Genomic DNA, 25,756 nt, shown 5'->3' on the forward strand with positions numbered 1-25,756 from the left:
AGCCCAGAAAGCTCTTAACTCCTGGCTTTTCTCTGCGGCTGGAGTCTTGTCGTTAGATTTCTAACGCTCACTTCAGCCAAGACTCTAAATACCGGCGTTAGAAAGATCCCATTGAAAAGATAGGATACGCAATTGGCGTAGGGGGATCTGCGGTATGGAAAAGTCGCGGCTGGAAAGTGAGCGTTAGACCCTTTCATGACTGACTCTAAATACCAGCGGGCGGTAAAAACCAGCGTTAGGACCCCCTAACGCTGGTTTGGACAGCTAACGCAGAACTCTAAATCTAGGCGTATGTGTTCTAATACTTATTTTTATTAGATTTTCACATTATTTTGTTGTCACATTACACACCAGGTGTTAGGGTTCAATTTGGTGGGTTCAATTTACACATAATCATATTATAAGTATGATATATGAAACATTGTTCTATGAACATATATATTGTACATTTTTTACACTAGATTGTTAGTTTAGCTTTTCCAATTGCAATGGGGACATACATTGAGTTTCCCCTTAGCCAATAATAGTGGCCATTTCCCGACATTGGGTTTAGGGTATATTTGTGTATATAGGGCAATATTGCTGCAGTTTTGAATGTGCCTTTCTGGATGTTTGACAAGTGGGTTACATATGTGATGTGAAACTTGTTTACTTTAAACTTGGGCATGTTTGTTGCTTTTGCTTGTTTTAGCAAACGTTCACTGGATCGTTGCAGTCTACAGTTGATGATGTCATTGGGATTCTTGATAATAAATTTCCAAAGATGGGGGCATTGTTTTATGCATTTTTTGTTGGACAGGGGATTTACACTATTTGTAGAGATCGTGTATATATATATATATATATATATATATATATATATATATATATATATATAGCCGTTTGCTTTCCACCCTTACATAGGTGTTGGTGTTGAATCTTCATGAAGTTCTGGCCTGGCACTACAGTCGGTTGGTTACAGTGAGCTGGACTACTGGGAAGTTCCAGCCTGCCCCAATAGCACCTTAGGGTGCATCACGTTTGTAAATACATTACTGTCTCATTTATATCACTACTTGTTTTGGTGGTACTAGCCCATTGTGGCGCCTCTGTTTTCCTTCTACATTTTGTTGCTTTGAAGCCTAAATAAAGTGCAACTTATAACATCCAAGTAAAAAGATATAACACCAACATGTCAGGCAAAAATAAAGACAATTCAAAAACTTGTGAAAGAATTCACAGAATATATATATATATATATATATATATATATATATATATACATATTTGCATTTGTGATTGCCTGATGGGTGTCACATGATACAGTAGGAGTGGAAATAGACATAACTTTGAAATTTGTCATAAAAAAAAAATTTACTTGACATTTGAAGTTCAGACTAAGGGGCCGATTTATCAAATGTCCTTCCATCATGATCCACTCAGCGGATCATGTCCGACAGACATCGCTGAATGCCGACAGCATACTGTTGGCTCGCTTCCAGTGAGCCAAAATTAGATTTGTGTGTGCTCGCAAACCGATAAATATGCTGTTGGAAGCAATTTCGTTTATCCTTCCAATGGCGCATTATACCTCAATTTCGGCAGCCGGAGTCCGGCAACCGAAAACATTTTCGTGTCCCATAGAAAGTATTAGAAGACGTTAATCTATAAACTATACCAGGTTTCCAATGAAAGCGCAAACCGTTAATACACTGTCGGAGGCTGTCGATACATTGACAAACATTACACCCAGCTCAACTAGGTGTAAAAGAGGAAAAATGAGCTTTTTGATGCCTGGTGCCCATTGAAATTGTATATCTTGCAAACAATGCAAGTGTTTCAATGTAGAAAATAACAGAAATATGTAATATTTATTGTTGTCCCATTATGGAAATTTCAGTATATTTACATATAAAAATGTATGCAAGCATATATCCATAAAATTAAAACAAGACCTATGCCTAGGGCAGCAATACATATTACATATATTCATAAAGTGGAAAATATAATTCTAATAAAAAATAGTATTTGCTTATATGTAAAAAAAATATGTATTATAAATAAGTGTATCTGTATTTTTTATGTTTAGAGGTGATCACTGGTAAGGAGTTCAGATGTTAAACGTAAATTTTATAGTGTAAGGACGGGTTACCATAGCAATTAATTAATTTTCAAGATGGAATGGATGGAACGGATGGAAGCGTTAACACAACGTTAACTTAGACCTACACGAAAAGAGCAGCTGCACGCAATGCTCAAAATATTTAAATGGAAACCTGGTACTAAAAAGGAGCCGTAAATTACCTTTAGCTGCTGGCAACTTCGGTAGCTTACGGCTCCATTTTTAACGACTCAATGAAAGCAAGCCCTCAGTCGGCATTTAACATTGCACAAGCAGTTTTGGTGAACTGCTTGTGCAATGCCGACCCCTGCAGATTCACGGCGGCTAACAGGGGGTTTCAATCAACCCGATCGTATGAGATCGGGCAGATTGATGTCCGCAGCCTCAGAGGCAGCAGACCAGTTAAGGAGCAGCGGTCTTAAGACCGCTGCTTTTTAACTGCTGTTTCCGGTGAGCCTGAAGGCTCGCGCGGAAACAGGGGCATCAGGATAAATCGGCCCCTAATTACTATTGCATTATCTTTTTTTTTTTTATCATGAATTTTTTGATTATGCAAATCTACTGTATTTACTGGTCCTTTAATTTGAATTTGTTCAGATAAAAGAAGTTTAACTTATCCATAACACTTTTAAAGGGATATTAAACCCAAAAATGTTCTTTAATGATTCAGATAGAGAATATAATTTTAAAAAAATGTCCAATTTACTTCTATTATCAAATTTATTTCATTCTTATGTTGTTCTTTGTTGAAGAGATACCTAGGTAGGTAGCATGCACATACTTGAAGCACTACATGCCAGGAAGTAGTGCTGCCATCTACTGCCCCTGCTAATGTATAACATTGTTGCTAAATTGCTGCTATATAGTGCTGAAGACACGTGCACACTCTTGAGCTTACATTTCTGCTTTTTAACAACCGATAACAATAAAACGAAGAAAAATTGATAATAGAAGCAAATTAGAAAGTTCTTTAAAATGTTATGTTCTATCTAAATAATGAAAGAATTTTTTGGGGTATTATGTCCCTTTAAGAACCGTTATCTAAGGTCCGTTTCATTTGCACAAAAAAACATGTTACTTAACTAGTGTTTTAGATTTCCTATGTCCCGTTTAAGCTTTTACATAACTTTTCATTTGCTATATGCAGTTTGTACAAGTAGACGTTATTGTATCTGCCCAACACTACCGCTGTAATGCTCGTGGAATACTCCTCTATCAGACCGAACTCGGCCAATAGTCTTGTTATTCCGGCATCCAGCCGGAAAGATAGGGAATATCCCAGAGCAGAGAAAGTTAGCAAGATGAGGGAAGCAGCACTCACCACAGTTCAGCAGCAGTATATCAATCCAGCAATTCAGGGGTATAACAGGCAGAGTAGTCAGACAGGCAGGGTTCAAACACAATAAGGCAATACAGTAGTAACGATCTATCACACCCAGGATCACACAAAGTAACACCTATACTTGGGCAGTCATAGGTCGTTTTGAAAAGACTTTCATAGGCGCAGGATTCGCGCCACAGGGGTCAGGACCGGCATCCGTGAGAGAGGAGCGTGTGGCGATTACGTCAGCGACGCACGCATCCGGACCCGACACAGCCCCTGACAACGAGCAGGAAAGGAGACGCCACTCCCCTAGCAATGGCTATAGCGGTGCGGCGTGACAACCGCAAAACTACCCTGCACCATTAACCCACTCAACACCAACCCCAGATCACCAACTCTGCCCTGAGACTCTCAGTCTGAAGAAATTAGGAACTCAATGTTGAGAGGTATGATGATATGTTGCAGCTTCCTTTGGCTTCCCATTGGTTATCACAATACACTTATCAATCACACACACCTATTCAAATAATCCCTCTGATGAAAGAGACAGCTGTAATTTATTTCAAAGCAGGGGTCAGCAACCCTGTTTGGCAAATAATGGATTAATGGAATGTAACAAAATACTCCTCATATGAAATGCTATTCTCACATAAACATGTTATTGCTATCTGCATTCTTAAAGCATTGGCACTTTGACACCTTTTTCTTTAATTGTGCCTGTTTCTTTCAGTCTTTCTTTCACAGCATAGCCTCCCTGCCTCTTTCATAGCACTGCTTATTCTCACAAATGCGGGTTGTCTCAGGGCTTTGGCCATGTGCATCTCAGAAACTCTTGATATGTGGTTTAGCATAGCCAGTAGTCAGAAAGAGGAGTTGCTGTCTTTGTTTACCTTGCTGAGTATAACTCTGGAAACAGCACCCAATATAGTAGTTCTCAGAGAAGTGAAGTCTCCAGCTGCTCTTAAAATGTAAAAAGACCTTTATTTTACATCAGTGCAGGACTTAACAAATTCAAGCAACATCTCGGGCACGCACTTAGCCCTTATTCCTGTTGTGTTACTATAGAATAACATGCCAGCCAAGTCTAAACATTTTTAAAATAAATTAACATCCTTTTTACTGCAGTTGTTTTTAAATAACCAGACTTCAACCATTTGCTTTATTTATTTAAATGAGCCATTCTGGGCTTTAGTCCACAGACAACAAGACTAGACACGGTGATAATGTTAGTATGAAGTACATAATTTTGCAGTTGTTATCTGATAAAACCAATTAGGGAAATATATGTAACAGAGTTAACAGACTGTATTTCAAGTTCTGATTATTAGAAAATCCTCAATTGTCAGAGCTGAATTACATGAAAGGGGCAAAATAAATAATGAAAGTATATTGCAAAATTGTTTCATTGTGCTACTAAACATTTTATATAACAATCTCAAGGTGTTTGTTCTTTCTTAAACTCCATCTTGACCTCCAGTTGTTATCAAATTGTATACTGCAGCAACCATATATAAGAATAACCCTTTATTGTAGAAACATCTTAGGACAGGATTGTTAAAAGTATCACAGATTGAATCACAAATATTACATCTCTTTGAACAGTGTTCTATATCTATCTATCTATCTATCTATCTATCTCTCATCTATCTATCTATCTATCTATCTAGTTTTACTTAAAGTCTTTGAACTACTTTAAGAATAGGAGATGTTTTTGAACCAGAATAATCCTTTAGAATAGATGTGCAGCTTAATTTCAGTTTCTTATGGAAATTGGGATTTCTAAACTGACACATTTCAGAATGTTACTGAAGTGATTATTTCTACTTCCATGCTAACTGCCTAAATCTGTCACTTAGGATGCATAACAGTAAACTGAGGAGAGGGAAGCTTTTTATGCACAGTTTCTTTATCCGGCTTTCCTAAAACTAGAATTTCATATCTGAATGAGTCCTACAGAAATTCATAGCACACAAACCTAGAATCATTTATGATCATGCGTTAGAAATGTAATTTTACATTTTTAATCAAATAAAGTAATATAATAATATAAAGAAATATTATACTTATTGCATATATGTATCTTAGTGAGTTATTCCATATAGAGGTCAATGACAAACCTTAAGAAAAGTAATCTAATGATTTTTCCACTAAATTTACCACTAAAGTATATGGAGTTTTTTTGTAGATAAATCATTTAATAAGCTTTTTTCTAAAGGATTGTGATGTACCCATAATTAGAAGAGTTGTTTGAAGCGTCTCACATGACTTTTACTGAGATTGTCATAGCTGATGCCATTCCAATCCATTTGAAAAACTTGTGGTTTTCATGTGGTTTTCCAGCTAGGTTTGCTCCCTGTTTAAATTACAAGTACTTTGCATTTAGACAATATAGTAATGGCATTCCAGTCTGTCAGAAAACTCAGTTTTTTATATAGGTGGCAAGAGTCCATGAGCTAATTACTGATGGGATATACATTCCAAACAGGAGACAAAGTGTCTCAAACCTCTAATGCCTATAAATACACCTCACTCATACCTCCATTTTAAAAACTTTGCCTCCTTTTGAGGTAGTGAAGCATGATGTGCTTGATTTCTTCAGTGAAAGGCGCTCCTAAGCATATTGAAGCCCAGGGTGTATTGCCTGATGATACCATGTTTTTGCCTATGGGAAAGCTTTTCAAAATGCTTTCTGTAAATCGGTCGCAGGGATTCATCTGCTGCCTCCCTTTATAGATCAACATTATACCATTACCTCTGCTGATATGTTTCAGTACTGGTTTGGCTGTCTGCTATATGTGGATGGGTGTCTTACACGGCTATTATATAAGACACTCTCAGCTATGGATTGGAGACTTTTTAAGTAAAGTTGTTATTTACTGTTTGTATATATGCCTTTAGTCAGTAATTCAGTGCTCTTTTTTAGCGACTTTATTTAGTGGCTAAATGTTTGTCAAGGTTGGTAGAGGTTTCTTTTGAGGTAGTAATTTATTTATAAATTAGGATGCTACGTATTATATTACTCTCATGGAACGCTGATAATCACATTTTATGCAGTATAATAGAAGTATCGATTTAGGCTTTATTTAGGTACATTTCATTTTTTTGTATATACAAATTAAATTCTTAGCTGCTTTTTAGAGTGATAGGTGTATTAGAAATTTGTGCATGTGATGATGCTATTTATGTCATGCGTGACGCGTCATCATTTTGCGGCCTTTTTCTGGCCAATTTGCCATTATAAGCTCTGCCCCCATCTCATTCAGTGCTCTCAGAAAACGATTAGAGAGCTTTCATGCAGCATTATTTTATGAATCAGTTTTCTTTTTTATAAATATTTGCTCTGTTTCCTATTCTCTCAAGCCTGTTATATATATATCATATATAGGAACATGGATATAAGTTTGCAGAATTATTTTTTATTTTGTAATTATGTCTCAAACTGAACCTGCCTCTGATGTTACCATAGGATTTGAGCTGCATGAACACGTATCTACCAAAGCTAAGTGTGTTTGTTGTAAAAAAAGCTGATCTAAATTCTTCAGCTCAATTATGTGGCTCTTGTTTTGACAATTTGTTAAATGCTGATACATACAGTATATCTATGGGTACAAATGCACCCACTGTTATTCCATCTCAGTCTATGTACATAGCATTCCTGCAGAAATTAAAGTTTTTATTGCTGTAGCTATAGAGAAGGCAATGACTGCTATTCCTCCTTCAAATAAACATAAAAGGGTTTTGCAACATTTTACTAAATCTAGTGAATTAAGTTCTGACCTTCAGCATACTGATGTATCCTCTACTGATGGGGTTTCCTCTGATTCAGAGGATGCCACGTCAGAGACAGATATAGACAAATCATCTTTTTTATTTAAGATAGAATATATTCACTCTCTCTTAAAGGAAGTTTTGTTTACTTTGAGTATTGAGAAATGCAAATCTCCTGATAAAGCTAGTAATTGTCTAAATTCTGTATTTAAGACTACTGTTATTACACCTGAGGTATTTCCTATTCCAGACTCTGGCCCCTATTTAACAATGTCTGGCAGACCTGATCCGACAGTGCGGATCAGGTCCGCCAGACCTCGCTGAATACGGAGAGCAATACGCTCTCCGTATTCAGCATTGCACCAGCAGCTCACAAGAGCTGCTGGTGCAACGCCACCCCCTGCAGACTCGCGGCCAATCGGCCGCCAGCAGGGGGTGTCCATCAACCCGATCGTACTCGATTGGGTTGATTTCCGGCGATGTCTGTCTGCCAGCTCAGAGCAGGCGGACAGGTTATGGAGCAGCGGTCTTTATGACCGCTGCTTCATAACTGCTGTTCTGGCGAGTCTGAAGACTCGCCATAAATACGGGCCGTCAAGCTCCTTTCAGAGCTTGATAGATAGGCCCCTCTATCTCTAATGTGATAGCTAAAGAATAATCTATTCCTGGTACCTCTTTTAACCCTTCTTCTAGGTTTAAGAAATTATATCCTTTACCTGTGGCCAATTTAGAACTTTGGGAAACAGTTCCTAAAGTTTGTGGGTCAATTTCCACTCTTGCCAAACATACTACTATTCATATGGAAGACATTATTTATTTTAAGGATCATTTAGATATGAAGCTTGAATCTTATCTAAGAAGGGCATATTTACATACTGACTATATTCTTAGACCTGTTATATCTATGGCTGATGTTGCTGCTGCCTCTTCTTTTTGGTTGGACAGTTTAGCACAGCAGTTGTCTTCAGATTCTGAATTATCTAACATTATTGTTTTACTTCAATATGCAAATCATTTTATTTATGATATTATATTTGATGTTATGAAGATCAATGTCAAATCCATGTCTTTAGCCATTCTAACTAGAAGAGTTTTATGGCTTAAATCTTGGAATGCTGACATGGTGTCTAAAACTAGATTACTATCTCTCTCTTTTCAAGGTAAAAATCTTTTTGGTTCACAATTGGATTCTAATATCTCCATTGTTACTGGGGGTAAGGGAGTTTTTCTGCCCAAAGCAAGAAATCTAAGGGTAAATTTAAAGCTCCCAATTGTTTTCGTTCCTTTCGTCATAATAGAGAACAGAAAACCACTCCTTCCCGTAAGGCCTCTGGCTCTAAATGGAGATCATCTCTGAATTGGAATAAATCCAAGTCTTATAAGAAACCAAAATCTGTCCCTAAACCTACATGAAGGTGCGGCCCTCAAGCCAGTTCTTTTGGTAGGGGGCAGACTAAAGCTATTTCAAAGAATTTGGACATACTCTTTCCAAAATCAGTGGATTCAGAATATATTTTCTCAGGGGTATTGAATAGGATTCAGAAAAAGACCTCCCTTGGGAAGATTCTTTCTTACCCATGTACCAAAAAACCCAGTAAAACTCAAGCCTTTCTGAAATGTGTTTCAGATCTAGAACTTTCAGGGGTAATTGTCCCACTTTCACAGCAGGAACAAGGATTGGGTTTTTATTCAAATCTATTCATTGTACCAAAGAAGGAAAATTCTTTCAGAGCAATTTTGGATCTGAAAACTTTAAATAATTTTGTAAGAGTCCCAACTTTCAAGATGGTGACTATAAGGACTATTCTGCGTTTTGTTCAGCAAGGTCACTTCATGTCCACAATAGACTTACAGGATGCTTACATTCACAATCCGATTCATCCAGATCACTAGTCTGAGATTCTGTTTTCTAAACAAGCATTACCAATTTATTGCTCTTCCGTTTGGCCTTGCAACAGCACCAAGAATATTTTCAAAAGAGCAGGGTATTGTGGTGTTTCCTTATTTGGACAATATCTTGGTACTAGCTCAATCTTTTCATTCAGCAAAATCTCACACAAAACAACCTCTGTTGTTTCTTCAAAGACATGGTTGGAGGATCAATTTAACAAAAAGTGTTTCTTGATTCCTCAGACAAAGGTCACCTTTTTTAAGTTTTCATATATATTCAGTGTCCATGACTCTATCCCTAACAGAAAAGAGACATTTGAGATTGGTTACAGCTTGTCTAAACCTTCAGTTTCTATCATTCCTTTTAGTGGCTATGTGCATGGAAGTTTAGGTCTCATGATTGCAGCACCGGACACGATCCCTTTTGCTTGTTTTCATATGAGACCTCTACAGCTTTGCATGTAGCACCAATGGTGCAGGGATTATACTCAGATATATCCCAACACTCAAACCTCTCTGACTTGGTGGTTAAACCATCACCTTCTTGTTCAATGGGCCTCCTTTGTTCGTCCTACCTGGACTGCGATCACAACAGATGCAAGTCTCACAGGTTGGAGAGCTGTTTGTGGGTCTCTGAAAGCACAATGAGTTTGGAATCCTCAAGAGGTGAGGTTACCAATCAATATCTTAGAACTCCTTGCTATTTTCAGAGCTCTACAGGCTTGGCCTCTATTAAAGAGAGAACCATATATTTGGTTTCGATTTCACAACAGTGGCATATGTTAATACTTTCTTGGGCGGAATCCAACTTTTGTCTAATTAATGTGATTCATATACCAAGTATAGACAATTGGGAAGTGGATTATCTCAGCCGTCCGACACTACATCCGGGGAAGTGGTCTCTCCATCCAGATGTATTCTATCAGATTGTTTAGATGTGGGGTCTTCCAGACATAGATCTGATGGCCTCTCGTCTGAACAAGATACCTCTCCAGGTCCAGGGATCCTCAGACTGAAATGATGGATGCTCTAGCAGTTCCTTGGTTTTACCAACCTACTTACATTTTTCCACCTCTGGTTTTTCTTCCAAGAGTGATCTGAAAGATCATAATGAACAATCATATGTGTTTCTTATAGCACCAGCATGGCCTCACAGGTTCTGGTATGCAGATCTTGTCTGAATGCCCAGTTGCCAACCTTGGTCACTTCCTATAAGACCAGACTTTCTGTCTCAAGGCCCATTTTTCCATCCGGATCTCAAATCTCTAAATTTGAAGGCATGGAAATTGAACGCTTAGTCCTTAGTTTTAGAGGTTTATCTGACTCTGTGATTAACACTATGATATAAGTTTCAGTGTTTCAAGGAAAATACATCACAAGGTTTGGAAAAACTATATTTCATGGTGTTCCACTCATGATTATTCTTGGCATTCTTCAGTTTCTTCAGGATAGTTTGGATAAAGGTTTGGCTGCCAATACTTTGAAAGGACAAATCTCTGCTCTTTTTGTTTTATTTCACAGAATGATTGCTAATCTTCCTGATGTTCACTGTTTCGTACAGGCTTTGACTCGTATTAAACCTGTTATTAAATCTATCTCTTCTCCTTGGAGTCTAAATTTGGTATTAAAGACTTTGCAGGCTCCTCCTTTTGAGTTTATGCATTCTTTGTACATTAAACTACTTTCTTGGAAAGTGTTATTCCTCTTGGCTATCTCTTCTGATAGAAGAGTTTTTGAATCGTCTGCTCTCTCTTGCAAGTCTCCTTAACTGATTTCCCATCAAGATAAAGCTGTTTTGCGGACTTGGTTTAAATTTTTGCCTAAAGTTGTGAATTCTAACAATAATAGGGAGATTATTGTTCCTTCCTTGTGTCCTAATCTTAAGAATACTCTTGAAAGATATTTACATTCTTTGGATGCGGTAAGAACTTTGAAATATTATGTTGATGCTACTAAAGATTTCAAAAAGACTTCTAGTCTATTTGTTATTTTTTCTGTTTCCAGAAAAAGTCAGAAAGCCTCTGCCATTTCTTTGGCATCTTGGTTAAAACTTCTGATTCAAAAAGCTTATTTGGAGGTGGGGCAGTCTCTGCCTCAGAGAATAGCAGCTCATTCTACAAGATCAGTTGCCACATCTTGGGCTTTCATGAATGAAGCTTCAGTTGATCAAATCTGCAAAGCAGCTACTTGGTCTTCTTTACATACATTTACTAAATTTTATCATTTTGACATGTTTGCTTCTTTGGAAGCAGATTTTGGTAGAAAGGTTCTTCAGGCAGCTATCTCAGTTTGATTCTAGTGCCTGTGATCTAAGTTTTTTGAATTTTTAAGAAAACTTAATTATTTTGGATTTAATTTCTCAGTGGAAATAGCTGTTTTTATTTTATCTTTCACTCTATAGTTACTTGTGGACTTTTGCATCTTGGGTATTATATCCCATCAGTAACTAGCTCATGGACTCCCGCCAACTATATGAAAGAAAACATAATTTATGTAAGAACTTACCTGATAAATTAATTTCTTTCATGGTGGCGAGACTCCATGAGGCCCACCAATTTTTTGGGGGTTATGATTTTTTTTGTATAAAGCAAATTATTTATCCTGTTCCTCTTTTTTATGCTTTTACTCCTTATACATCTCACTAACTTGGCTATACGTTAAACTGAGTTATGAGTAAGGTGGGAGGTTTATTAATAGGCATTTGAGGTTTGGGAAACTTTGCCCCCTCCTGGTAGAAATGTATATCCAATATATCCAATATATATATATATCTCCACCATGAAATAAATTAATTTATCAGGTAAGTTCTTACATAAATTATGTTTTTGAGAACCTTTTGATATTTATACTTTTCTAATTCAATAACCTTGACTTCTTGAAAAACATTTTGTTCTATTCGACCAGCATACCGTAACAGTTTATTTATATTAAATATCTGGCATATGCAATTTACACAGTTTAGTAGACAAGGTTGTTTTCTAGTTTGATAAAAAAAAAAAAAAATAAGAGGACTTTTATGGGACAGCCATTTTGATAGATGGCATGAACATTCTCTTCCAAGGACAATTGAACCTTTCTTATGCAAAGCCTACATTGTAGTTATAATATGTATCATGCATTATATGCTCCAGGCTTATGTGTTGATACATAGTCATGCTTATCAGTCTTTAAATAGAGGTTTCATTTTTCTGTGATTTCAAACATTCACTATACTCTTAGCTAGTTGGATTCCATCTGCACTCCTTATGGCTTATAAATTCAGGTAGAAGTCACCAAGTTCCAGTGATCATAAAGCTTCTGTGAAACTTTTGGCCACATTGTCGTCTTTACACATTTTCACAAATTTCTATCAATCTAGTGTTTCCAGCATTGTAAGAAGCATTTGGTAGGATGGTTCCACCAGCATTTCAATGACATTCCTTGGAAGGGTATTTCCTCCATCCTTGACTTCGGTAGATTTCATACTAAACCAACCTTTCCTAAATGTGGGTTTACAAGAATATGAGAGAAAATGTTATTTCTATTTACTGATAAATCCTTTTCTTTCATACAGGTGGCGGGAGTCCACAATCTACTACTCTTGGGAATTCCTCTTCTCTACCACTAGGAGGAGGAAAAATTCTTAAACCCCAGAAGCTCTATAAAACCCCTCCTACCTATCTTTACTTTGCCTTCCCTGGAGGTGGTTGTAGAATGAAGATGTGCATGTGATTCTTCAGAGAGATGGGTTTTCAGTCTATATTGAAGCCTGGTTTCCCCTCATAGTACAGTGCGTGTCTGAGGGATGTATATGGGGTATGGTTTGTCAACATTTTCATAAACCCTCCATAATTGGTTGCAGGGACTTGTCTTTTGCCTCCCTTTACGTATCTACAATACACTCCTATTCCATAATATCAGCTGATATGTTTCAGTACTGGTTTGACTGTCTTCTGCTTGTTTGCTAGTAGACAAGTGTCTATTAGTAGTTTAGCTTCTGCTGCTTGTTGCTAGTGGACGAGTGTCTATTGGTAAGTATTTGTTTATTAACATGTAGACACTCATATAGCTATGTTTTAGGCACTTTTTTAGTTATTTAAATGTTTGCTAATATATATGGCCCTGGGACAGATCATTTTCACTATTCTCTTGCTGTTTTGCATGCGTCAGCTTTTTTGTCACACTTTGTTTTTTTGTGAATCAGCCTCTAGGTTTACATTGGGTTAACGCATGTCTCTTTAGTTTTTCTATAGTTTACTCGCACGTTGGCTGTATTACGCACGTCAGGTTTTGACATGCAAAATTGCCTTTTTCACTGTTTTTTTTTTTAAAGTTAATGTGTGCTGCTTTGTTTTACAGTTCAACTTAGCATTGTACCGTTAAGTCTATTTTAAATATCTACTTAGGAGGGGTAAATTGTTTTCCATTCCTCCAGAGCTTTTTAAGGGGGTCATATTGTTTATTGCATTCCTTTGCCATATGCTATAATGGAGCAGTCTGATTTTGTCCCTAAATCTACCCAAGAAACTCCTGAACAGCTTCTCTTGAACACATTTCTACCATTATTAGGTGTGCTTATTGTAAAAAAAAAAGCTGAAGTGCTTTCTCAAGCTAATTTATGTCGCTCTTGTTTAGATGCTGTTTCTTTGGATTTTAATGCACCTACTATTTGTTCATTACAGGGAAATGCTGATTTGTTGTCTTCTACTGTGAAAAGCTTTATCAAGGCTGCAGTTTCTGAGGCTCTGGTTGCTATCCTGCCTTCAAACAAGTGTAAAAGGTCAGCTTTTTCCTTCTACAAGTACTATGTGCCCTGAGACCAGGGATACTGTTATGTCTTTAGATGGTGCGGTTTCCTCTGGGATGAGGAATCTTTATCTGATGTTTAAACTGATATTTCCTATTTTTTGTTTAAAGTGAACATACCCGTTCTCTTTTAAAGGAGGTCTTAATTACTTTAGGGGTTAAAACCTTGTAATCCTTTATATCCCGTTTTTAAGACTGTTGTTCATTTACCTGAGGTTTTTCCTATACCTGAAGCTGTCTCTGACATAATTTATAGGGAATGATCTAAGGCAGTTAATAAATTTACTCTATATGCAAGGTTTAAAAAGTTATATCCTTTACCTGCTGCTAATATTGATTTGCGGGAAACCGCTTTCAAGGTGGATGGGACCATTTCCAATATGGCTAAACTTACTACAATTCCTTTGGAAGTCAGTACTTCTTTTAAAGACCCTTTTTACATGCAGGTTATATTCTCAGACCAGCTATTTCTATTTCTGATGTAGCTGCTGCTTCTACTTACTAGTTGTCTAGTCTTTCAGAACAGTATTCTGATGACTCTGCTTGTGCAAATCTTCTGGGTTTGCTCAAGAGTGACAATTATTTTATTTGTGATGCTGATATTATGAAGATTAATGTCAAAAGCATGTCTTTGGCAGTCCTTGCCAGGAGAGCCTTATGGCTTAAATCCTGGTCTGCTGATATGGTGTCTAAATCTAGACAATTATCTCATTCCTTTCAGGGAAAGAAGTTATTTGGTTTTGATTTAGATTCTTTAATATCTACTGTTACTGGAGGGAAAGGGGCTTTTCTTCCTCAAGACAGAGAGTCTAGAGGATAATCCAAAGCTTCTAATAGTTTTTGTTCTTTTGATAAGAGCAAGGAAAAGGCTGACTTCTTTGCCCAAAAGCAAGGATCTGGTTCAGTCTAGAGACCTAATGCTAACTGGAACAAGTCAAATCAGGATAAAAAAACTATCCCTACTACCAAAACTGCTTGAAGGTGTAGCCTCAGATCCAGAAGTTCTGGTGTGGGGAAGATTAAGACTTTTTTTATGGAGACTTGGTTTCAGTCCATTCCAGATCCCTGGGTTAGGAATATAGTTTCTCAGGGATATTAAATAGGATTCAGAACAAGGCCTCTCATAGCAAGTTTTTTTTCTCTCCAATATTCCAAGGAATCCTGTCAAAGCTCAAGCTTTTCTCCAGTCTGTTCCAAAAAAGGAAGGTACTTTCAAACCAGTTCTAGATCTAAAAGCTCTGAACAGGTTTGTAAGGATTCCATCTTTCAGAATGAAAACCATTCAGACTATTCTGCCTTTTGTTCAGCAGGGTCAGTTTATGTCCACACTAGATTTAAAGGATGCTTACCTTCATGTTCCTATTTACAGAGATCTTTTCTAGTTTCTAAGGTTTGCCTTTCTGGACAGGCATTTTCAGTTTACTCCTCTTCCATTTGGTCTGGCTACAGCTCCAAGGATATTCACAAAGTTTCGGGGTGCCCTTTTGTCTGTAATCAAGTCTCAGGGTATTGCGTTGTTTCTGTACCTGGGCGACATCTTGGTTCCAGCTCCATCTTTTCCTTTAGCAGAATCTTACACCAACTGACTCTTATTGTTTCTTCAAAAGCATGGTTGGAGGGAAAATTTTATAAAGAGTTTTTTGGAACCTCAGACAAATGTAACTTTTTTGGAACCTCATACAAAGGTAACTTTTTTGGATTTTCAAATAGATTCAGTATCCATGAGTCTTTCTCTAACAGAGTAGAGAAGGTTACAAATGGTGTATAGAAGTCCAAGGTCTCATGATTGCACCACAGATTCAATTCCATTTGCTCAATTTTAAATCAGGCCACTTCAGATTTGTATGCTGCTTCAATGGTGCAGGGATTATACTCAGCTGTCTCAAAGGATATTTATGGACTTCAGTACAAGTAATTTTCTAACTTGGTGGCAGGATAATCAGTTTATTTTTCAGGGTGCTTCTTTTGATCGTCCTACCTGGACTCTGATCACTACAGATGCAGGTCTCTCAGGTTTTGGAGCTGTTTCGGGGTCTCTAATAGCACAGGGAGTTTCTGATCCTCGGGAAGCGAGGTTACCAATCAATGTTCTAGAATTCAGTGCAATTTGCATGGCCCTTCAATCTTGGCCTCTGTTAAATATAGAGTCTCATTTTTGTTTCCAGACAGACAATGTCACAGCTGTAGCTTATGTCAACCATCAGGGGGGAAGGTGCAGTTCCTTGGCAATGATGGAGGTGTTTCGGATTCTCTTATGGGCAGAAAACAAGTCTATTCTCTGCAATTCATATTCTACAGTGAACAATTGGGAGGCAGACTTTCTCAGTCATCAATATCTACATCCAGGGTAGGGGTCTCTTCATAAGGATGTGTTCAATCAGATTGTGGATCTTTGAACAACAAACTTTCCAGGTACTTTTCGAGGTCCAGGGATCCTTAGGCAAAGTTAATGGATGTTCTAAGTTCCTTGGCCTTTTCAGTCTGCTTATCTTTTTGCCTTTGGTTGTTCTTCGCAGAATAATTTCCAAGTTAAAGAGACAGGTCACCCAAACATCCCCCCTTTTAATTGTTCCCTATGATCCATTTTACCTGCTGGAGTGTATTAAATTGTTTACAAGTATCTCCTTTACCCCCTTTTTGGCATTTAATAGCTGATTTAGCCTGTATTATCCCAACCTATACTGAAAGTTTGTATACTGGAGTCTAGGCTATTTTATTGCCTAAGTAAACACAGCCAGCAGAAGAAATTACACTCCCAGTGGGGTGTAGGATAGTTAAGTAATAAAATGATAATGATAATTGTTCTCTCTATGAATTGAGCTTTGGCTTTCCTGACAAATATAAGATAAGGAAGCAAGTGTGTGTATACAAAGTGATAACATAATGAGATATGATATTACCTGAAACTCAACCCATTGTATTAGGCTGTTGCTTAAAAGCACAAAACCAGCTACTTCATATACACAAAGAAACCTGAAAATGCAATTTTGTCTTGTTCCTGATATTCATACTTTTGTCCCAGCTCTGGTTCGTATTGAACCTGTAATCAAGCCTACTTCTCCTCCATGGAATCTTAACCAGGTATTCAGGGTTTTGCAGGCTTCACATTTTGAACCTATGCATAAAATGGACATTAAACTACTTTCTTGGAAAGTGTTATTTTTTTAGTTATTTCTTCTGATAGAAGAGTTTCTGAGTTATCTGCTCTTTATTGTGAACCTTATCTGATTTTTTCATCAGAATAAGGTTGTTTTATGGACATCATTTGATTTTTCGCCTAAAGTTGTTTCTTCAGACAATTTAGCAGAGAGATTCTTGTTCCTTCTTTGTGTCCTAATCCTAAGAATGCTTCTGAGAGATCTTTGCATTATTTGGATGTTGTTAGGGCATTGAACTATTACATTGATGCTACTTAGGACTTCTACTTCTGCTGTTTCTTTGGCTTCTTGGTTGAAACTTTTGATTTACAAAGCTTACTTGGAGGTAGGTCAGCCTCCACCGCAGTGGATTACTACTGATTCTACTAGGTCAGTTTCCACTTCTTGGGCTTTTAAGAATGAAGCTTCAGTTGATCAGATTTGCAAGGCAGCTACTTGGTGTTCTTTGCATACTTTTACTAAATACTACCATTTTGATGTTTTTTCTTTTTCTGAAACAGCCTTTTGTTGAAAGGTTCTTCGGGCAGCTGTCTCTGTTTAATTTTTTGTCTTTTTCTTAGATGGTGTTATTATGACTGTACGTCTACTTTGTAATGTATTTTTGATGTGTTTTATGCAACTTTTTATTTTCGCAAAACTGTTAACCAGAGCTCTGAAGTCACTTGCGTAAATCATGACATTTACTTTCAACTTGTAATATTTGCGATAAGCCAGATGAGCGCAAAACACCTGCAATTAACCCCTTATCGCTTGTGCAAAGATGTTTGTGATCCACTTGTAATCTGGCCCATTATCAGAAATTATAAGTCAAGTTTTACTCAATTTTTAACTATGATTTGTAGGTTAGTTATATTTTTACTGTGCTTTATATAATGCATTATTTAATTACAAAATGCTAAAACGAAAAGCTAGCTTTTAATGTACTTCTTGCTTGTTTAACTATAGATCCCTTCCTTTAAATGGACAAGAAATTTAAATTTAGCTAATTAATATATGTGAAGGGGCATATTAATCAAGCTCCTGAAGGCTCGTCGGAAACAGAAGTTATGAAGCAGCGGTCTAAAGACCGCTCGTACATTGATAAATATGCCCTGAAGTGTTTATATCTGATCAGCAGATTTGAAAGCCTTTGTCAGAACTGAATTTTAGTGCAATGATGTTATTGAAATGTAGCTTTACACTTTACACTTTTAAATCTGTGCCAAATTAAATCTATATTTCCAAATAAAAGGATTCCATATTTAAAAATACATGTTGAAATATACTATAAAAAGGTATTTTCAATAAAAACTTTGTAACTTTTCAACAGGATCCCTTGTTCCTTTTACTAAAATCTTTACAAAAATATTTGGTATATGTAAACAAAAATGGTTATTTATGATTCTTAAATAATTTTCTTTATATTTACATTGGATTATTGCATTCTACTCTAGGGTGACACATCTTATGTAAAGGATCGTTGGTGCGTTTTTGATGGATTCATGGTCTTTTGTCTTTGGGTCTCATTGGTTTTACAGGTAATGTTTATTTCTGTAAGACAATAATACATAGTATGTACAACTACCCAATATTTATAGGATACAATTACAGTTGAATATTAGAAACTAGTCCTAAAGCCCGTGTAAACGGGCCAATTTTTTTTAATACAGCAGTTCCAATCCTTGCTCCCTCTCTCTCCCCCTCTCTTTTGCGCTCTCTCTCTCCCCCCTCTCTTTTGAGCTCTCTCTCTCCCCCCTCTCTTTTGAGCTCTCTCTCTCCCCCCTCTTTTGCGCTCTCTCTCCCCCTCTTTTGCTCTCTCTCTCTCTCTCTCCCCCTCTTGTGCTCTCTCTCTCTCCCCCTGTTTTGCTCTCTCCTCCTCTTTTGCTCTCTCTCTCCCCACTTTTGCTCTCTCTCTCTCTCCCTCCTCTTCTGCTCTCCCCCCTCTTTTGCTCTCTCTCTCTCCCCCTCTCTTTTGCTCTCTCTCTCCCCCTTTTGCTCTCTCTCCCCCTTTTTGCTCTCTCTCTCCCCTTTTGCTCTCTCTCTCCCCCTCTCTTTTGCTCTCTCTCTCTCCGCCTCTTTTGCTCTCTCTCCCCCCCCCTTTTGCTCTCTCTCCCCCCTCTTTTGCGCTCTCTCTCCCCCCTCTTTTGCTTTCTCTCTCCCTCTCTTTTGCTCTCTCTCTCTTTTCCCCTCTCTTTTGCTCGCTTTCTCTCTCTCCCCCCTCTCTTTTTAACTCTGTCTCTCCCCCCTCTTTTGCGATCTCTCTCCCCCTATTTTGCTCTCTCTCCCCCTCTTTTGCTGTCTCTCCCCCTCTTTTGCTCTCTCTCTCCCTCCCCCTCTCTTTTGCTCTCTCTCCTCCTTCTTTTGCTCTCTCTCTCTCTACCCCTCTCTTTTGCTCTCTCTCTCTCCGCTCTCTTTTGCTCTCTCCCCCCTGTTTTGCTCTCTCCCCCCCTATTTTGCTCTCTCCCCCCTCTGTTGCTCTCTTTCTCCTCTTTTTTGCTCTCTCTCTCTCCCCCCTCTTTTGCTCTCTCTCTCCCCCTTTCTTTTGCTCTGTCTCTCCCACTCTCTTTTGCTCTCTCTCTCCCCCCCTCTTTTGCTCCCTCTCTCCCCCTCTTTTGCTCTCTCTTTCTCCTCTCTTTTGCTCTCTCTCTCTCTTTTGCTCCCCCCTCCTCTCTTTTGCTCTCTCTCCCCTCTTTTGCTCTCTCTCTCTCTCTCTCTCTCTCTCTCTCTCTCTCTCTGTCTCTCTCTTTCCCCCCTCTCTTTTGCTTACTTTCTCTTTTCCCCCTCTCTTTTGCTCTTTCCCTCTCTCTTCCCCCCCTCTTTTGCTCTCTCTCCCCCTCTTTTGCTCTCTCACCACCTCTTTTGCTCTCTCTCCCCCCTCTTTTGCTCTCTCTCTCCCCCCTCTTTTGCTCTCCCCCTCTCTTTTGCTCTCTCTCTCCCTCCCCTTTTCTTTTGCTCCCTCTCCCCCTTCTTTTGCTCTCTCTCTCTACCCCCTCTTTTGCTCTCTCTCTCCCCCCTCTTTTGCTCTCTCTCTCCCCCCTCTTTTGCTATCTCTCTCCCTCCTCTTTTGCTCTCTCTCTCTCCCACTCTCTTTTGCTCTCTCTCTCTCTCCCTCCCCCTCTCTTTTGCTCTCTCTCCCCCTTCTTTTGCTCTCTCTCTCTACCCCTCTCTTTTGCTCTCTCTCTCCGCTCTCTTTTGCTCTCTCCCCCCTGTTTTGCACTCTCCCACCCTCTTTTGCTCCCTCCCCCCTCTTTTGCTCTCTCCCCCCTCTTTTGCTCTCTCTCTCCCCCTCTCTTTTGCTCTGTCTCTCCCCCTCTCTTTTGCTCTCTCTCTCCCTCTCTTTTGCTCTCTCTCCCCCCCCCTCTTTTGCTCTCTCTTTCTCCTCTCTTTTGCTCTCTCTCTCTCCCTCTCTTTTGCTCCCCCTCCTCTCTTTTTCTCTCTCCCCTCTTTTGCTCTCTCTCTCTCTCTTCCCCCCTCTCTTTTGCTCACTTTCTCTCTTCCCCCCTCTCTTTTGCTCTTTCCCTCTCTCTTCCCCCCCCCTACTCTTTTGCTCTTTCCCTCCTCTCTTTTGGTCTCTCTCTCTCCCCTCTGTTTTGCTCTCCCTTTGGTTTTTCTCTCTCACTTGACCATGCTGCTGCCACCAGGGCTGCTCCCGCCAGCCACACCCCTTCACGCGCACTCCCGCCCGGCCATGCGCCACGCCGTCGACCACGCCCACATCACGGCACGCCCAGCCACGCCCCCACCAGGCAGCTTCCATAGTGCGCACTCCTCTGCTGCTCAAGGCCTAGTATGTTTGTCCTCGTGCAGTCTCTACTGCGCATGACTGCATCTAACAAACATACCTGGCCTTTTATTATATAGGATAAATAAAACAATAGTGAGATATACTGGGCTAGTATATTTATCTGATAATAAATGTTATGCCAATAGTGTGTTATATAAAGGATAAAAATGTTGATTAACTACCAAGAAAAAGTGCACTCACTGCGTTCAATATTTTAATCACATAAAAAATCCAAAAAGTTTATTTCTATAATAAAAATAAATATACTGTAATAAAATAATATATCGACAAGTTTTCAAAAGGTATAATGACATTACTGCATGGGTGTTAATGGATTTTTAATAATAAACTGTTTTACTCTATTTTTAAAAATGTTAATTGAACTTGGTTTAAAGGATAACTTTGTTTTTTTTTTCACAAAAGCCAGTCCACGGGTTCATCCATTACTTGTGGGATATTCTCCTTCCCAACAGGAAGTTGCAAAGAGGACACCCACAGCAGAGCTGTCTATATAGCTCCTCCCCTAACCCCCACCTCCAGTCATTCTCTTTGCAAATCTCGACAAGATAGGAAGTATAAAGAGATATGTGGTGACTTAGTGTAGTTTTACCTTCAATCAAGAGTTTATTTTTAAACGGTACCGGCGTTGTACTGTTTTACTCTCAGGCAGAAATTAGAAAAAGAGTTCTGCCTGGAGGTTGATGATCTTAGCGGTTTGTAACTAAGGTCCATTGCTGTTCTCTGAAGAGTACAGCAGTATGGGATAACTTCAGTTGGGGGAACGGTCTGCAGATTACCTGCTTTGAGGTATGTTCAGTACTTTTATTTCTAGAGAAAGGATAAGTTCTAGAAAATGCTGACAGAACCTTGTGTATTTGAGGTAAGCTAGATGCAGTGATTTTGCAACGACTGGGATCATGCTTCCAAAATAGGGTAATACTCATGTTAATACTCATATTAATTAGTGACAAAACGTTTACATGTTTCATAAATGGGACGTTTTTTTCTCTGAGGGTGATAAGTCTTTAGTTGGGGCCTAGTTTTCCACATGGCTAGTCAGATACTCCTAGGAGTATTTCCTTAAGGCCCCTCTGACATCGAGTACATGGTGGGAGGGGACTATTTCTCTTGTTAAGTGTATCCAGTCCACGGATCATCCATTACTTATGGGATATTAACTCCTCCCCAACAGGAAGTGCAAGAGGATTCACCCAGCAGAGCTGCTATATAGCTCCTCCCCTAACTGCCATTACCAGTCATTCTCTTGCACCCAACGAATAGATAGGATGTGTGAGAGGACTGTGGTGATTATACTTAGTTTCATACCTTCAATCAAAAGTTTGTTATTTTATAATAGCACCGGAGTGTGTTATTCCTTCTCTGGTAGAATTTGAAGAAGAATATACCTGAGTTTTTCTATGATTTTAGCCGGAGTAGTTAAGATCATATTGCTGTTTCTCGGCCATCTGAGGAGAGGTAAACTTCAGATCAGGGGACAGCGGGCAGATTAATCTGCAAAGAGGTATGTAGCAGCTTATTATTTTCTGACAATGGAATTGATGAGAAAATTCTGCCATACCGATATAATGTAAACTCAGCCTTAAATGCAGTAGCAGCAACTGGTATCAGGCTGTCATGTATGTATATTTTACACTTCAGTATTCTGGGGAATGGCACTTCACTGGAATTATACTGTATGCATAAAACTTTAGCCTAATTTGCAGGGACTAGCAACAGGCTTTTTAATAACACTCAATTTATTAATGTTAAACGTTTTTTGCTGGCATGTAAAATCGTTTAATTTTCTGAGGTACTGGGTGAAAAAATGTTTTGGGCACTATTTTTTTCCACTTGGCAGTCGTTTTATTTAATTTATGACAGTTTACTGATCTCTCTCACTGTTATGTGTGAGGGGGAGGGACCTTTTTTGGTGCTCTCTCTCTCTCTCAGTCAGAAGTTTATTGTCTTCCCTGCATGATCCGGTTCATCTCTACAGAACTCAGGGGTCTTCAAAACTTGTTTTGAGGGAGGTAATCACTCACAGCAGAGCTGTGAGATTGTAGTTGACTGTGATAAAAAAAAAACACGTTTATTTCTGTATTTTTTTTTTTTTTTTTCTGCTATCAGGGTTAGTTATCCTTTGCTAATGGGAGCAATCCTTTGCTAAAATTGTGTTTTTACAAAGATTTGATGCTATAACTTTTCAGTTTATTAATTTTTAACTGTCATAACTTTTTCTGTGCTTCTTATAGGCACAGTACGTTTTCATATTATAGTAAATTACTTAAAAATTATTTCCAAGTTGCTAGTTTATTTGCTAGTGTGTTAAACATGTCTGATTCAGAGGAAGATATCTGTGCTATATGTGCTAAAGCCAAAGTGGAGCCCAATAGAAATTTATGTACTAACTGTATTGATGCTACTTTAAATAAAAGTAAATCTGTACAAATTGAACATATTTCACCAAACAACGAGGGGAGAGTTATGCCGACTAACTCGCCTCACGTGTCAGTAACTGCATCTCCCGCTCGGGAGGTGCGTGATATTGTAACGCCGAGTACATCTGGGCGGCCATTACAAATCACATTACAGGATATGGCTACTGTTATGACTGAAGTTTTGGCTAAATTACCAGAACTAAGAGGTAAGCGTGATCACTCTGGGGTGAGAACAGAGTGCGCTGATAATATTAGGGCCATATAGACACAGAAGTCGTTCCAGCTGGTGCTACAAAAGACTTTATTGTGCAAACAGGGATAAAAAGCGACGTTTCAGGCCCACACTTGGCCTTTTCTCAAGCAAGTGTGGGCCTGAAACGTCGCTTTTTATCCCTGTTTGCACAATAAAGTCTTTTGTAGCACCAGCTGGAACGACTTCTGTGTCTATGTATCTATACTGGGTTTGGTAAACCTGTTCCTGGCTGTGCAGTGAGTGCTGTGTTTCATGATACATTGTTGCAATATTAGGGCCATGTCAGACACTGCGTCACAATTTGCAGAACATGAGGACGGAGAGCTTCATTCTGCGGGTGACGGTTCTGATCCAAACAAACTGGATTCAGATATTTCAAATTTTTAATTTAAGCTGGAAAACCTCCGTGTATTACTAGGGGAGGTGTTAGCGGCTCTGAATGATTGTAACACAGTTGCAATACCAGAGAAAATGTGTAGGTTGGATAAATATTTTGCGGTACCGGCGAGTACTGACGTTTTTCCTATACTTAAGAGACTTACTGAAATTGTTACTAAGGAGTGGGATAGACCCGGTGTGCCGTTCTCACCCCCTCCGATATTTAGAAAGATGTTTCCAATAGACGCCACCACACGGGACTTATGGCAAACGGTCCCTAAGGTGGAGGGAGCAGTTTCTACTTTAGCTAAGCGTACCACTATCCCGGTGGAGGATAGCTGTGCCTTTTCAGATCCAATGGATAAAAAGTTAGAGGGTTACCTTAAGAAAATGTTTGTTCAACAAGGTTTTATATTGCAACCTCTTGCATGCATTGCGCCTGTCACGGCTGCAGCAGCATTTTGGTTTGAGTCTCTGGAAGAGACACTTGAATCAGCTCCATTAGATGAGATTACACACAAGCTTAAAGCCCTTAAGTTAGCTAACTCATTTATTTCAGATGCCGTAGTACATTTAACTAAACTTACGGCTAAGAATTCCGGATTCGCCATTTAGGCACGCAGAGCACTGTGGCTAAAATCCTGGTCAGCTGACGTTACTTCTAAATCTAAATTGCTTAATATACCTTTCAAAGGGCAGACCTTATTCGGGCCCGGGTTGAAAGAAATTATCGCTGACATTACAGGAGGTAAAGGCCATGCCCTGCCTCAAGACAGAGCCAAACCTAAGGCTAGACAGTCTAATTTTCGTTACTTTCGTAATTTCAAAGCAGGAGCAGCATCAACTTCCTCTGCACCAAAACAGGAAGGAGCTGTTGCTCGCTACAGACAAGGCTGGAGACCTAACCAGTCCTGGAACAAGGGCAAGCAGGCCAGGAAACCTGCTGCTGCCCCTAAGACAGCATGAATCGAGGGCCCCCGATCCGGGAACGGATCTAGTGGGGGGCAGACTTTCTCTCTTCGCCCAGGCTTGGGCAAGAGATGTCCAGGATCCCTGGGCGTTAGAGATCATATCTCAGGGATACCTTCTAGACTTCAAATTCTCTCCCCCAAGAGGGAGATTTCATCTGTCAAGGTTGTCAACAAACCAAATAAAGAAAGAGGTGTTTCTACGCTGCGTACAAGATCTTTTATTAATGGGAGTGATCCATCCGGTTCTGTGGTCGGAACAAGGACAAGGGTTTTACTCAAATCTGTTTGTGGTTCCCAAAAAAGAGGGAACTTTCAGGCCAATCTTGGATTTAAAGATCCTAAACAAATTCCTAAGAGTTCCATCGTTCAAAATGGAAACTATTCGGACAATTTTACCCATGATCCAAAAGGGTCAGTACATGACCACAGTGGATTTAATGGATGCTTACCTTCACATACCGATTCACAAAGATCATTACCGGTATCTAAGGTTTGCCTTTCTAGACAGGCATTACCAGTTTGTAGCTCTTCCATTCGGATTGGCTACGGCTCCGAGAATCTTCACAAAGGTTCTGTGTGCTCTTCTGGCGGTACTAAGACCGCGAGGAATTGCGGTAGCTCCGTACCTAGACGACATTCTGATACAAGCTTCAAGCTTTCAAACTGCCAAGTCTCATACAGAGTTAGTACTGGCATTTCTAAGGTCGCATGGATGGAAGGTGAACGAAAAGAAGAGTTCTCTCTTTCCACTCACAAGAGTTCCCTTCTTGGGGACTCTTATAGATTCTGTAGAAATGAAGGTTTACCTGACAGAAGACAGGTTAACAAAGCTTCAAAATGCATGCCGTGTCCTTCATTCCATTCAACACCCGTCAGTAGCTCAATGCATGGAGGTGATCGGCTTAATGGTAGCAGCAATGGACATAG

General features: G+C 39.0%; 1 protein-coding gene across 2 annotated transcripts in view; it reads left to right on the top strand.

The window, feature by feature from the left end:
• Positions 1-25,756, top strand: part of NALCN (sodium leak channel, non-selective) — a 1,159,715-nt gene that overhangs the window by 171,341 nt on the left and 962,618 nt on the right. For both annotated transcript variants that reach the window (XM_053707809.1, XM_053707808.1), the window contains exon 3: positions 18,460-18,543. In XM_053707809.1, the coding sequence (XP_053563784.1) occupies positions 18,460-18,543 (84 nt within the window). The remainder of the gene's footprint in view (positions 1-18,459; positions 18,544-25,756) is intronic.

Source organism: Bombina bombina, chromosome 3 (assembly GCF_027579735.1).
Source record: "Bombina bombina isolate aBomBom1 chromosome 3, aBomBom1.pri, whole genome shotgun sequence".
Classification (NCBI taxonomy): Eukaryota; Metazoa; Chordata; class Amphibia; order Anura; family Bombinatoridae; genus Bombina; species Bombina bombina.